Genomic DNA, 13,211 nt, shown 5'->3' with positions numbered 1-13,211 from the left:
TAATAGTGGGTACAATGCAAATAATTTATGCAGCTTCAACATCTCTTGATCAACAGAATTAAAAAAAAAAAGAATAGTCTATTCCTCCGTATCTCATATGGGTTTTATAATTATAGGAAGTGATTCAATAACTGATACGGGACTCAACGGAGCTATTTTACAAATAATATCTTATGGCTTTATTGGTGTTGCATTTTTTTTCTTGGCAGGAACGAGTTATGATAGAACACATCCTGTTTATCTCGACGAAATGGGCAGAATAGCCATTTCGGTTCCAAAAAAATTTTCGATGTTCAGTATCTTATCCATGACTTCTCTTGCATTATCGGGGATGAGTGGTTTTGTTGATTTTGAAAACTGAAATGAGCAAAAGAAAATATAATTTTGACAGGGGTCTTGTTCATGGCATTCAAGTTAATCCTCCAAGTTCTATTGATGCCTTCTCTTCAGAGTTCACAATGATCGAATCAAAAGAGTTGGGCTGGTCCTGAAATGTGAGAAATGTGATCGGAATTAAAAAAAGGAAAAATTCATTATCAAATCTCGCACCAACTACTATATCTTATGATTGAGGATTTGCATAAAAAGCAGAGAAGAAGAAAATGACGAATACCGAAAACAAAGAAGTAATGGTAAGGCAGGAATAAAAAAATTCAAGTAGAAATATAAAAGATGGGGAGGACATTTAAATCATGGCAGTTCTAATCCAAGACCAAGTTGAGACTAAAGATTGAGAAAATAAAAGCACGCCAAAGAAACTGTAGGTTTGACACAACGGCTAACTTCCATTCAATTTCAAAACATGCAAACTTCAGTCTCACCAACCAGCCGTCTCATCTTCCCTTCCATGCAATGTGAAGCTCAAGCAAAGTTTTCAACCACTTCATAGGTTGAGGACAATATTATTACACTTTAAGAATTATAATACTTCTCATATCTATTAGGCTTTTTAAGAACACGCAGACATGAAAGTAGCCAATAAAACGCATCTGTTACGACCTTCCAACTTAAGCCAAATCAGATTTGTTTTTACAACAGATTTGGAGCATACAGGATACAAGGAACATCTTCAAGGAGTTTAGGAGGAACAACTGATTGTTTCTCTCGGAACAGGGGCAAGGATTGAGATTGCTTGTTTTTCTGAGGCTTACAGGAGAAGATTAGATTTGACTTTCGTTTTCGAAATATACTATGGGGCTTGCAACAACTATAGGTAAATATCAGCTAGGTAGAACTATTGGAGAAGGTACCTTTGCCAAAGTCAAGCTGGCTGTGGACACCACCAACGGTCATCATGTTGCCATCAAGATTATCGATAAGGCCATGGTGCTGGAAAGCAATCTCAAGTATCAGGCGAGTATCCAACCTTTGCTTTGTTATATTTCTTCTTGTCCTCCATCCCCGGCTCCAACCTGACAAATATACCAAAAGAAATATATATATATATATATATATTGCAGCTAACAAATGAATACTCAAATTTCAGGTACAAAGCGAGATACGGACCATGAAGCTTCTACATCACCCCAATGTTGTAAGAATACATGAGGTATGTTTTTGTTTTCTGGATTGATCTACTGGTACCAATTCTTGCACCCTAATCTATCGTTAGAGGTGAATTCTGGTTGCAGGTTATTGGCTCCAAGACGAAGATATACATAATAATGGAGTACATATCAGGAGGGCAACTTTCAGACAAATTGGTAAGACTTGTCAGACTGCACCACGGATTCAATAAAGTTTTGGTGTAAAGCTTTTCAATTTACAATTTTAATCCTTTTTCCCTTACTATACAGTCTTATGCCAAAAAATTGAGTGAACCAGAGGGAAGAAAAATTTTCCAGCAATTAATAGATGCAGTAGACCATTGCCATGGAAAAGGAGTCTACCACAGAGATCTAAAGGTATGTCTAACATACAGTTTTTCTACCTTCACAAATGAGCAAGGAAAGGTCACTTAAACCAATTAACATTTGGAACCAATCGTTTCTATACAGCCAGAGAATTTGCTTTTGGACAGTAAGGGAAACCTTAAAGTAACTGATTTTGGACTGAGTGCTTTGAGGAAGGTAGCCACAGCCTTTCTATTTACTTAAATAAATTTTCATCAGTTCTGATTAATTCCAAACCATTATTGTGGAAATTTGGCTAAAAGTTCACGTGAAGTGCAGCCAGGAGATATGCTAACTACAGCGTGTGGCTCGCCATGCTACGTAGCACCAGAGGTAAGACATATCACGTCCTGTTCATTTGTTCTAAACTGTTTAAATTAACAAGAGAACAAAAGTACGTAGAGAATTATAGACCAACAGCTAACTGTTCTTTAAGAAAGCAATCTTACCAGATTAGGCTGATGATTCATTTTTTGGTGATAGCTACTTGCAAATAAGGGCTATAATGGAGCAGCTGCTGATATTTGGTCTTGTGGTGTCATCCTTTTCGAACTACTTGCTGGCTACTTACCATTTGATGATCGTAATCTTGTTGTTTTATACAAGAAGGTATGCATCTGCATATAGAAAAATAACCTTCATCAGGTACAATAAGGTACCTTTCGCTGATGTTTCTACTTCTGTGAAGATATCTGGAGCACAATACACATGTCCGCCATGGTTTACAGGACCTCAGAGGAAGCTGATTGCGCGAATACTTGATCCGAATCCAAAAAGGGTATTAACTCCAAGACAATCTATGAGATAAGATTTCCAAATTAAAAACAAAATAATAATTTCTCCTTATATTATACAGAGGATAACAATTCCAGAAATCACTGAAGATGCATGGTTTCAAACAGATTATACGCCTTCGTGCGGCTATGAATACGAAGAGAAAATAGACCTGGATGATGTTAGTGTCACCTTCGATACAGTTGAGGTAAAGTCTGAAATTGGTATCAACAGAAAGAGTTTCAAGCTTCATCTAAACATCTAAAATACCATGCAGGAACAAAACGCAGAGATGAAGACCCAGAAATTCTCAAATTTCATAAATGCATTTCAATTGATAGCAATGTCACATGATCTGGATTTATCAGGTCTCTTTGAAGGGCAGGCAAGTCTGTTAAATCAAAATCAACATTCACAACAGACAAGCATTCTTAGTTCATTCCTACATTAAGTAAACTATTGTTTTCTTACACAGGATGGCAAAAGGCAGAGAACCACAATTGGATCCAAGCATACAGTTAATGAAACCATAAAGAAAATAGAAGCCGCTGCAATGGATGTGAGTCTGTCGGTTGAAAGGATGAATAGTTTCAAGGTACAAACTGCGCTTGTCTCTAATTCTTTGACAAGTGACTAGTTTTTTATATAACTCGTTTTTCACCTCAGATGAAAATTCATCCAAAACAGAAGATGACTAGATGTTGTAGATCATCGTATGACCTATCAGCTGAGGTAGTTAATTGTAATATGCTCTTTCTACAAGACAATACATCAACAAATCTCATCCCTTTACATTTCAAAATGTCAGGTAATTGTGGTTGCTCCTACAAATTGTGTTGTAGAAATATCAAAATCGGCAGGAGAAATAGCAGTTTACAAAGAGGTAGGACATTCAGTTCATTAAGTTTGATTATCTTAGCTGAGTAAAAATTATTTTCTAAGCCGACATGTGATGATAACCAGTTCTGCAAGAGTTTGTCAAGTCTGCTGATAGAGAAATCAGATGCCTCATCACAAATTCAAGGGTCCAAGACAGTCACCAACAGCACTAGTATTCTAATGAATGAATGGTAAACTTAACATAGATTGCCAGTGTAATATTCTGTAGATTGAAGCAGGCTCACTCCTATTTTCCAATCATGCAGCTCCAAAGAAGAAAAAGACAGAACAGAAGACCAGCGAGGATATTTCTCCTCATGAAGATCGGGTTAATTAATTTAGTTTCAACTTCCATCCTTTCAGTATCCTGAGTAAATTCCCCAGGATTAATAGAGACTCGTGAACACAATCTGTCTCAACAGCAGGAACTATGAGAACTCAAAATTACTGCTCTTGGGCATCATTCTTCACCCAATACGAAGTTCAAACAACGTCATCTGCACAGCTATGTTCATATTTTATGTGAAGTTTTTGTCCTTTTACTTCCTCCTCTCTTAAATTATACACTGCACCATATGCTTCCAAGATGTATATTAGAGGTTATGTTGGAACAATGAACAAGGATGAAAGAAACAAAACAATTTCTTGAGCTTTAAGGCTCGATACTTGCTGTGCAAACAATAACTGAATCAAGCTTTTAAGAACTAAATGAAGCTAAGATTTGAGAGAGCAATAGATGAAGATTTCTTTGATGAATTTTCATTAACTTGAACAATGGCATAATGCCAATACATATACCAGGCATAAGCTGGTCAAGAGAAGCAAATTGGTCACCTAAACACTACCTACTACCACTCAGTACATTGAAACTTATTAAACTTAACTTGTACACTTTCCAAAGCTGACTTATCAGCTCAAACATTACCTAATTACATCAAGTACATTGACAACTTAGTTGAAATCAAACTAAGTAACAAAGCAAACACTTGAAGTAACCAAAATAAATCAGCAGCATGAGCTTCTGTTGCAACTGCATGGCTCGACAGCTTGGTCTGCTCCTTGTGCTGCATGGAAGCCATCTTCAACACTCATCCTTGGCTTGCATGCTGCAAACTCCCAATCTCATTCTCAAATGCTCGAATCTTGACACACTAATGGGTTTTGTTAGGATATTAGCAAGTTGATCCTCAGAACTGCAATGAATCAGTTTCACCTCTTGAGCTTGTTCCATTTCCCTAACAAAATGAAACTTAATCTTGAAGTGCTTTGTCTTTCCATGGAACACTGGATTCTTTGCAATTGCAACAGCAGACTGGTTGTCACTTTTGATCTGTATTGCTTCCCTTTGGTTTAGGGTCAAATCTGTCATGATCTTTCTTAGCCAAATGGCTTGGTTAACAGCACTAGCAGCTGCTACATACTCTGCCTCAGCTTTTGATTGAGCAATTACTGTTTGCTTCTTTTAACTCTAACAAAAAATGGCTGAACCAAGGGTAAACAGATACCCTGAGGTACTTTTCATGTTACCTATCGACCCAGCCCAATCACTATCAGCATAACCAAGTAGCTTCATGCTTTCAACCTTGGTGAACAAAATTCCATAACTCAGTATACCTTTGATGTACCTAATAACTCTTTTTCCAGCTTGAAAATGACTTTTATTGCAACAAGGCATGAATCTAGATAGCAGACTAACCGCAAACATAATGTCTGGTCTAGTGGAAGTCAAATAAAGCAAACATCCAACCAAACTTCTATAGGTTGAGTTATCTACCTTCTTAAAATCACTTTGGCTTGACAGCTTCTCTCCAACAGCAACTGGAGTGCTTGTTGCTTTGCATTTCAACATGGAGAACTTGTTTAGAATCTTCAAGGCAAATGCCTTCTGACTTAGGAAGATCCCTTATTGAGTTTGAGACACTTCCATGCTAAGGAAGTAGGACATTTGTCCCAAATCAGACATCTCAAACTTTTTCTCCATTTTTCCTTTGAAGTCAGCCAGCAATGCATGACTTTCTCCTGTCACCAGCAGGTCATCTACATATAGGGACACTATGAGCAGTGTTTCATTATCTTTCTTCTTCACATACAAGGTTGGCTCACTGATGCTTCTATTGAATCCCAAGCTAGCTAGGTAGCTATCAATTCTGTCATACCAGGCTCTTGGTGACTGTTTTAAGCCATACAAGACTTTCTTCAGTTTGTACACTTTGTCCTCTTCACCAACAACTTTGAAACCTTTAGGCTGCTCAATATAAATCACTTCTTCAAGAATACCATTGAGGAAAGCTAACTTTACATCAAGTTGATGTATCTTCCATTGCTTCTATGCAACAAAAGAAACTAGAAGCCTAATTATGTCAAGCCTGGCCACTGGTGCAAATGTCTCAAAGTAATCAATGTCATACTTCTGACTAAATCCCTTCACTACCAGTCTTGCCTTTAGCTTGTTCAGAGTTCCATCAGCATTATGCTTGGCTCGAAACACCCATTTCACTCCAATAACCTTCCTGTTGGCTGGTCTTGCTACTAGCTTCTAGGTCTGGTTCTTGTGAATCATGCTCATTTCATCGAGCATAGCCTGTTTCCATCCTTGTTGAGCTTCAGCTTCTTCAAAACAACATGGTTCAACAGTAGCTACTTCAGCCATTTCATATATCTTACTTAAAGGTCTGGTTCTCTTGACGGGCTCATGGTCAATGTCCATTTCAAGACCATTTTGATCAGCTTCAGTCTGATCAGTCAACAGGTCTTCAGCAGTAGCCTCTGGTTTATTTTTATCCCAATTCCAACTTGCCTTCTCATCAAATACAATATCCTTGCTCACAAAGACTTTGTTGGATGAAGGGTCCAAGACCCTATAGCCTTTCTTGATACTGCTATAGCCTATTAGGATGCCAGGTTAAGCCTTCTTGGCCAACTTATCTCTCTTTATTGCTGGAACATATGCATAGCATATGCAGCCAAAGACCCTCAGATGAGCCAGTGATGGTTTGAACCCATACCAGGCCTCAAATAGAGTTTTATGAACCAATGCCTTAGTTGGTAGCCTGTTTTGAAGATATACAACAGTGTTAACTGGCTCAGCCCATAAGGTTTTGGGCAAATACCTCTCAAACAACAAACATCTTACCATATCCATCAAGCTTCTATTCTTTCTTTCACTAACACCATCCTGTTGTGGTGTGTAGGTGTTAGTGCTTAATCCCTTTTTCATCACAGAAACCCTGAAACATTGTTGAGGTATACTCTGTCCCATTTCTAACCTTAATGTCTTCAGCTTGCAGCCTGTCTCTATTTCTGCTTTAAGAAGTAAATCCAATAATACCTCGAGTAATCATTAATGAAAAGAATGAAATACCTACTACCATTCAAGGATAGTGTCTTCATAGGGTTACACACATCAGTGTAGACTAGCTGCAACTTTTGTGAGGCTCTTTAGGCCTTGTTCAAAGGAAATGGCACTCTGGCTTGCTTTCCTAGCTGACACACTTCACAAACATCTTCTTTCTCAACAAAATTGGTGAAGTTTTCAACCAAGTTTTCTTTGGTTAGTTGAGCCAGTGAGTTGTAATTGACATGGCCTAGCCTATTTTGCCACAACTTGGATTCATCTAGCACTGTTGTGTAGGCACTGTCTGAGCTCTTATTCCAATCTACTACAAAGCTTCTATTAGCCATAGTTACTGACATAAGCTTAGATCCACTTGGATCACTGATCAGGCATTCTTTGCCTTTGAACACAACTGAATAACCCTTTTCTAGCAACTGAGATATACTGAGCAGGTTTCTGTCAATTTCAGGAACAAATAAGGCATTAGAGACAAGTTTGTTACCTGTAGGAGTGTCTATCAGCACATCTCCTTTGTCTTCTGCTTTGATGAAATGTCTATTTCTAACTTTCACCCTTGTTTTGAAGCTTCTATGAATGTTCTTGAAGATAACAACATTAGGAGTCATGTGGTTTGTGAAACCACTGTCTATCAGCCATCCTTTTGTGACTTTTCCTTTGGCAGTTGAGCAAGAGACTACAAAGGCTTGCTATTCCTGGTCACTGCCTTCTTCTGCCACTTGAGCTTCAGCTCTTGGCTGTTGAGGTTGATTTTGTCTCAGCTTGCCTTTGTTTCTGCAAACTTTCTCAAAGTGGCCCATCTTTTTGCAAACTTTGTACTGCACATCAGGCCTAAACCAACAATTTTCACCTGGATGATTGAACCTTTTGCAGTGTGAGCAAGGTGGATATCTTTTTCTTGCTCCATCTCTTCTAGGCTTGTCAAACCTGGCCTTTCTCCCTTTGTAGCCAGAGGAGCTCGAGTCAGGTCTGCTCTTGGCTTAAAAGGCACCTTCTTGATGTTCCTCCTGTTTGCTAGCTCTTCTTTGCTCTTGTTCATAAAGAGCATTGATTAGCTCAGTCAAAGAGATGCTTGCCAAATCTCTTGAGTCTTTAAGGGATGAGATCTTGGCTTCACATCTCTCAGGTGAGATAACCTTCTCTACAATTCTTGCTTCACTAAACTGGTCCCCAAGCAATCTGATGCTGTTCACTACGGCCAGAATTCTGTTTGAATATTGCTTTATTCTTTCTTCTTCTTTCATCTTTAAATTTTCAAAGTCCCTTATCAAATTCAGTAGTTGTTACTGCCTTGTTCTTTCAGTCCCTGAATTATCTCCCGGTTAACATCTTTATTATCTTCAAATAATGATTGAAACATACTAGACGATTGATCCAGAAGATATAAACCATCACACAATCTACTACCACCAACCGTCTTCCCTATTTAGAGGTCCTGAAAGACACGGTGATTTGGAAATAATTCAGTTTAAGGCTTTAGTGATAGTACTAACAGATAAAAAGTTAACTGGCAATTTAGGGACATGGAGGATAGATGATAAAGTGATATTGGGAGTACAAACAACAAAACATGTTTCAGAGATGGAGGTAAGGGAGCCATCAGCAAGCCGCACCTTTAGTTGGGAAAGTAGTATAGTTAAATAAGCTTTTCTTTGACCCTGTCATATGTCCATTCGCACCGGAATCAATAATCCAAGAGTCAGGAATAGATGGAGTAGTTAAAATAGTACCTGAGTTCACATGATTAAACTTGGCAATCGAGCTAGAGTCCAATTGAGACAAGAAATGTTGAAGATGTTGAATCTCGTCCAAGGTAAAACTTTAAACAAAAGTGAACCTATTCTCTGTTGTGACAGAGTCTAACAAATTTGCCTGAGGCTAAGAATTACCCTATCATTTTCCACCATGACCACAAGTGGAACGACCATGCAACTTCCAGCACAAATCTTTAATGTGTAGAGGCTTACCACAGTAGTTACACATCAAGTGATCCTTGGTAGACTTACCACCCGATGGACCATCCTGGTTAGTAATGGGGCCAACTTTCTCTAAAGGTAGATTATAGAACATAACACCATGATTACTCTCCTCCTGTTTACATAGGAGTATGCCATACAAAGAGAAGGGAACAAAATCTTGCCAAGAACTTGAACCCGAATCTAATCATACTTAGTATTCAACCTAGTCAAGAAATCAAACAGACGTTTCTTTTTCACCATCTTCTGAAATTTTTCGTCATCCTTGGGACAATTCGCTTGAAAATCTTGATAATAATCAAATTTCTATCACAACCCACTTAATTCAAAAAAATGTTAAGAAATCATTATCTCTTCTTATTTTGTACCATAGACCCTATTACAAATGTTAAAAATTTGCGCATCATTCCTAACATGGGAGTAGGTGAGAGCAGCAGCATTCTAAATCTTTTCTGCAGTATCAAATACAAATAGGTTTTGGAAATATGAGGTTACATAGAGTTGATAAGCCATGCCATAACAAAAGACTTCGTTAAATCCCACTGACTAAAGGTTGAATTAGTGAGTCCAAGTTTTGACGATTTACTAGTGAGGTACCCCTACAAGCCATGAGCCTTGATAAACAACAAACAAGACCTTGACCAAGCAAGGTAATTATGTCCATCAAGTTTCACAGGGCTAATTTGCAACGGGAGGTTATCGGTTGGACATAGAGTTTCTCATCTGTAGACATAATGCTGGAAAAAAAACAACTAAACCCCCCAAAAAAATCTACTTGCACAATTAGAATAAAAATACCCTAAAAAAGAACACTAAATATATCCCAAACAAAAAAACTTAACCAAAAACACACCACCACTTAGAGTAGAATGATCGGAAGAGAGTAGAGAGCATAAGGACGACATTACAAAACACACGATGATAGTAGGTGGAGTCCATGCGTGGCACGTGAAATGGAGTAATAGAAACTTGCAACAGTACGTATGGCCCACACGTAGGTCTTTTGGTCACCAGAGTTTGGGGTTTCACCGGGGAGTGAATTCCGACTCCAATGGTAAGGGCAATGAAAAGAAAAAAATAATGAAAAGAAAAAAATAAGGCTAAGGTAGAAAGTATAAAATTTGTGTTTATAGGGTTTGTGGGAAAATTTTAAATCAGAAAAAAATCTCAAAAATCAAATCAAAGCTCGATACCATGATGAAATTAGATATGAATACTCTAATGTATTAAGGAAAAAATGTTGAAAAATTGAAACCAATATCTTTTGAAGATATATTTTAAAGTTATTTAGGTAGATAAATCTTAGAATAAATAATTTGAGATATTCTAGGAATATTTTATTTTATCTTTTAGTAGTTTATTAGAATAAGGAATTATTTTTCCAGTTAGTTTATGACTCTTTTCTCTATTTAAATTCAGTTCTTCAGTTAATAAAGTATGGAAAATTTTTTATTAAATATTCTTTTGAAAATTTTCATGGTATTAGAGCTAGGTTAAATCTATAGTAACATTATGGTTAAAACAACCTTCACTGGAGATAATAGATCCAGCAACCAAATAGAGGTAGAAAGTTTTGTCATTGAAAAAACTACAGAGAGTGTATTGACTCAAGGGGCAAAGGTGTCTTACTTCTCTTTTCAGCTGACATTTCACAAGCTAAATGGCAAGAATTATCTCGAATGGTCGCAGTCCGTAAAGTTAACAATTGATGGGAGCGGCAAGCTAGGTCATTTAACTTGAGAAGTCAAGCAACCTATAGGTGGGCGATCCAAAGATGAACAAGTAAAGGTCACAAGATTCTATGATAATTCGTGGCTTATTAATTCCATGGAAGCATCTATAGGTAAACCTTTTTCTTTTTCTCCCGACTATTAATGATATTTGGGACGCTGTGAAAAACACCTATTCAAATTTAGAAAACGCTTCACAGATCTTTGAGTTAAAAATAGAACTCTGGAAGCTAAACAAAGGGAAAAGGAAGTTACTTTTTATTATATCGAGATGATGTCTCTTTGGTAAGAACTAGATCAGTGTTATAATGATGAATGAGAGTATCCTAGAGATGGTGTAAAAGTTATGAAAAAAAATGAACAAGCATATTTATTTCTAGTTGATTTAAATAAAGAATTTAATGAAGTGAGATCTTGAATCTTAGGGAAAAAAACCACTTCCAAGACTCCGTGAGATTTTTTCTAAGGCTAGAAGATAGGAGACAAGGAGAAAATTTATGTTAAGGCCAGGATTTGAAACTAATGATGATAATTCAGCTCTTGTAACTACTACAAATAATGATAATAGTGAAAAAAGAAAAAACCTTGGTGTGATCACTACAAAAAATAGTGGCACACTCGAGAATAATTAGAACATCTACACAAGCTTTTTCAATCACCACAGTTTCAAATGAATTCTTCTGTTCATAACTCATCCAATAATCCTTCTTCCTCCTTTGCCCAATTAAGTACTGGTTTTTCTATATTTTTTTCGGTGTCAAGCCTTGTAAAACAAATACATGAATCGTTGATTCTGGAGTTAGTGATCACATGACTAGTAGTCATTTTCTTTTGTCAACTTACACACCTTGTGTAGGAAACAAGAAGATTAGTGTAGCAGATGGGTCGTTCCCGATAATAGCTGGGAGAGGCACTATTAAAATTTTGCCCTCCTTGGTTTTACATGATATTTTACATGTGTCAAATCTACCTTGTAATCTCATATCTATTAGTAAATTATCCCAGTCTTCGAATTTTCATTTATATTTTACTCCTTTATGTGTAAATTTCAAGACATGGTCTCGGGGAGGATAATTGACAATGCTAAAGAATCTGGTGAAATTTACTTTCTTAATGACGACCATCTAAGTCAACCAACAACTACTTAAAGTTTAAATTTTGTTTTTAGATTTGATAAGGTTATGATTTGACATTATAGGCTTGGAAATCCTAATTTTTATGATTTAATATATTTGTTACCTGATCTATTTAAAAATAAAAGTCCTTCATATCACTGTGAATTTTGTGAATTGGCTAAACATCATCAGTCATTCTTTTCACCTCAAAAATACAAAACTTCCAAACCTTTTTTGTTAATTAACAGTGATGTTTGAGGATCTGTGAGAGTCTCAAATATTTCAGTAAAACGTTGGTTTGTCACATTTATTGATGATCATACTCGCATTTGTTAGGTGTTTTTATTGAAAGATAAGTCTGAAGTTAAAAATGTGTTTCAGTCTTTTTATGCTATGGTGAAAACACAATTTGGTGTGTAAATAGAAGTATTTCTGAGTGACAATGGTAAGAAATTGTTTAATGACTAATTAGGTGTTTTTTTAACCAAACATGGAATAATCCACCAAAGCTCTTGTATAAATACACCACAATAGAATGGGATTGCAGAAAGAAAAACTGACATCTTTTGGAAGTAACTAGAGCCTTTATGTTCGCTAGTCAAGTACCACGTTGCGAAGCCTTGTTAACAACTACATATCTTATTAATAGATGCCCAGTAAAACTCTAAACTATAAAATTCCTTTCAATCTCTTTAAAGATAACTTTCCTAACTCTAAATTGATCACAGATTTATCCCTCCAAGTTTTTGGGTGTAGTGTTTTTGTTTATCTTCACAACTAAGGTAAACTAGATTATAGAGCAAAAAAAATGTGTCTTTGTTGGCTATGCTTCTAATAAAAAAGGTTACAAATGTTATGATTGGTGTGTCGTTGAAAGCACCAAAAATAACCTATCCCTAAAATATAACAAAAAGAATAGTATAAGGGAGTAGGGTCAAATCTTCAAGGATTGGATCGCTACAGTTTCTTGTTCCTCGAAATCCCTAACTTGGGGAAAAAAATAAAAACATAATGAAAAATATGGACGAGTTGAAATTGAGTAAATTGAAATTGCAATTGTAAAAAGAAAGAGAGTTGAGGGAATGGGTTTTTTGATTCAAGAGATTCCAGCCTCCGACTATCTCAATCCTCCTTTGGTTCAATCATAGGCTTTTAGTTGATCCTTTTCATGACCGAATAAACTAGTTATAGTGGAAGAGGACGCCTATGACCACCAGCTCCACTTAGTTTATAGCCTTACGATCTAGAGAAACCTAACTCTAGCCAACCGTCACTCTTATGAGCCCGTCTTACACTAGATCACTATTTTTCAATGACAAATGCCACGTCATTTCGTCTCTTGGGCTCGACAACATCTGACGCAATAAGTTAGCAAACCGACTGTGTAACCTTCCCGAAACATAAAAGATGAAAAGATTACTTTTGGAAGGATATAGACGAAAGCATCAGTCTTGTAATGTGGATAAATGATGAATACTCGTTGAGAAGTGTAA

At 36.7% G+C, this 13,211-nt stretch overlaps 1 protein-coding gene across 2 annotated transcripts; it reads left to right on the top strand.

Moving 5' to 3' along the window:
* The first annotated feature begins 906 nt into the window (after positions 1-906).
* On the top strand, positions 907-4,210 carry LOC105790960 (CBL-interacting serine/threonine-protein kinase 21). 2 transcript variants are annotated; one of them, XM_012618780.2, is made up of 15 exons: positions 912-1,353; positions 1,487-1,549; positions 1,632-1,703; positions 1,797-1,904; positions 1,998-2,069; positions 2,172-2,225; positions 2,376-2,501; positions 2,581-2,670; positions 2,749-2,874; positions 2,944-3,051; positions 3,142-3,261; positions 3,333-3,398; positions 3,475-3,549; positions 3,630-3,736; positions 3,812-4,210. In XM_012618780.2, the coding sequence occupies exons 1-15, from the start codon at positions 1,192-1,194 to the stop codon at positions 3,864-3,866; spliced, it is 1,404 nt and encodes a 467-aa protein (XP_012474234.1). In that variant the 5' UTR covers positions 912-1,191; the 3' UTR covers positions 3,867-4,210. The 2 variants fall into 2 exon arrangements, with proteins under 2 accessions (XP_012474235.1, XP_012474234.1); XM_012618781.2 differs by lacking the exon at positions 3,333-3,398 and having other exon boundaries at positions 907-1,353.
* The last annotated feature ends 9,001 nt before the right edge of the window (positions 4,211-13,211 follow it).

This window comes from Gossypium raimondii, chromosome 8, assembly GCF_025698545.1.
Source record: "Gossypium raimondii isolate GPD5lz chromosome 8, ASM2569854v1, whole genome shotgun sequence".
NCBI lineage: Eukaryota > Viridiplantae > Streptophyta > Magnoliopsida > Malvales > Malvaceae > Gossypium > Gossypium raimondii.
The sequence above is the reverse complement of the archived record's forward strand: the minus strand, read 5'-3'. Positions and strand labels throughout refer to the sequence as shown.

What these genes read in the sequence shown, in the direction of transcription:
- LOC105790960 (XM_012618780.2), top strand. Translation starts at nt 1,192, where the DNA reads ATGGGGCTTGCAACAACTATAGGTAAATATCAGCTAGGTAGAACTATT. An exon ending in GGCAACTTTCAGACAAATTG is followed by an intron (nt 1,704 to 1,796) that starts GTAAGACTTGTC and finishes CTTACTATACAG; the next exon opens with TCTTATGCCAAAAAATTGAG. An exon ending in TCTACCACAGAGATCTAAAG is followed by an intron (nt 1,905 to 1,997) that starts GTATGTCTAACA and finishes GTTTCTATACAG; the next exon opens with CCAGAGAATTTGCTTTTGGA.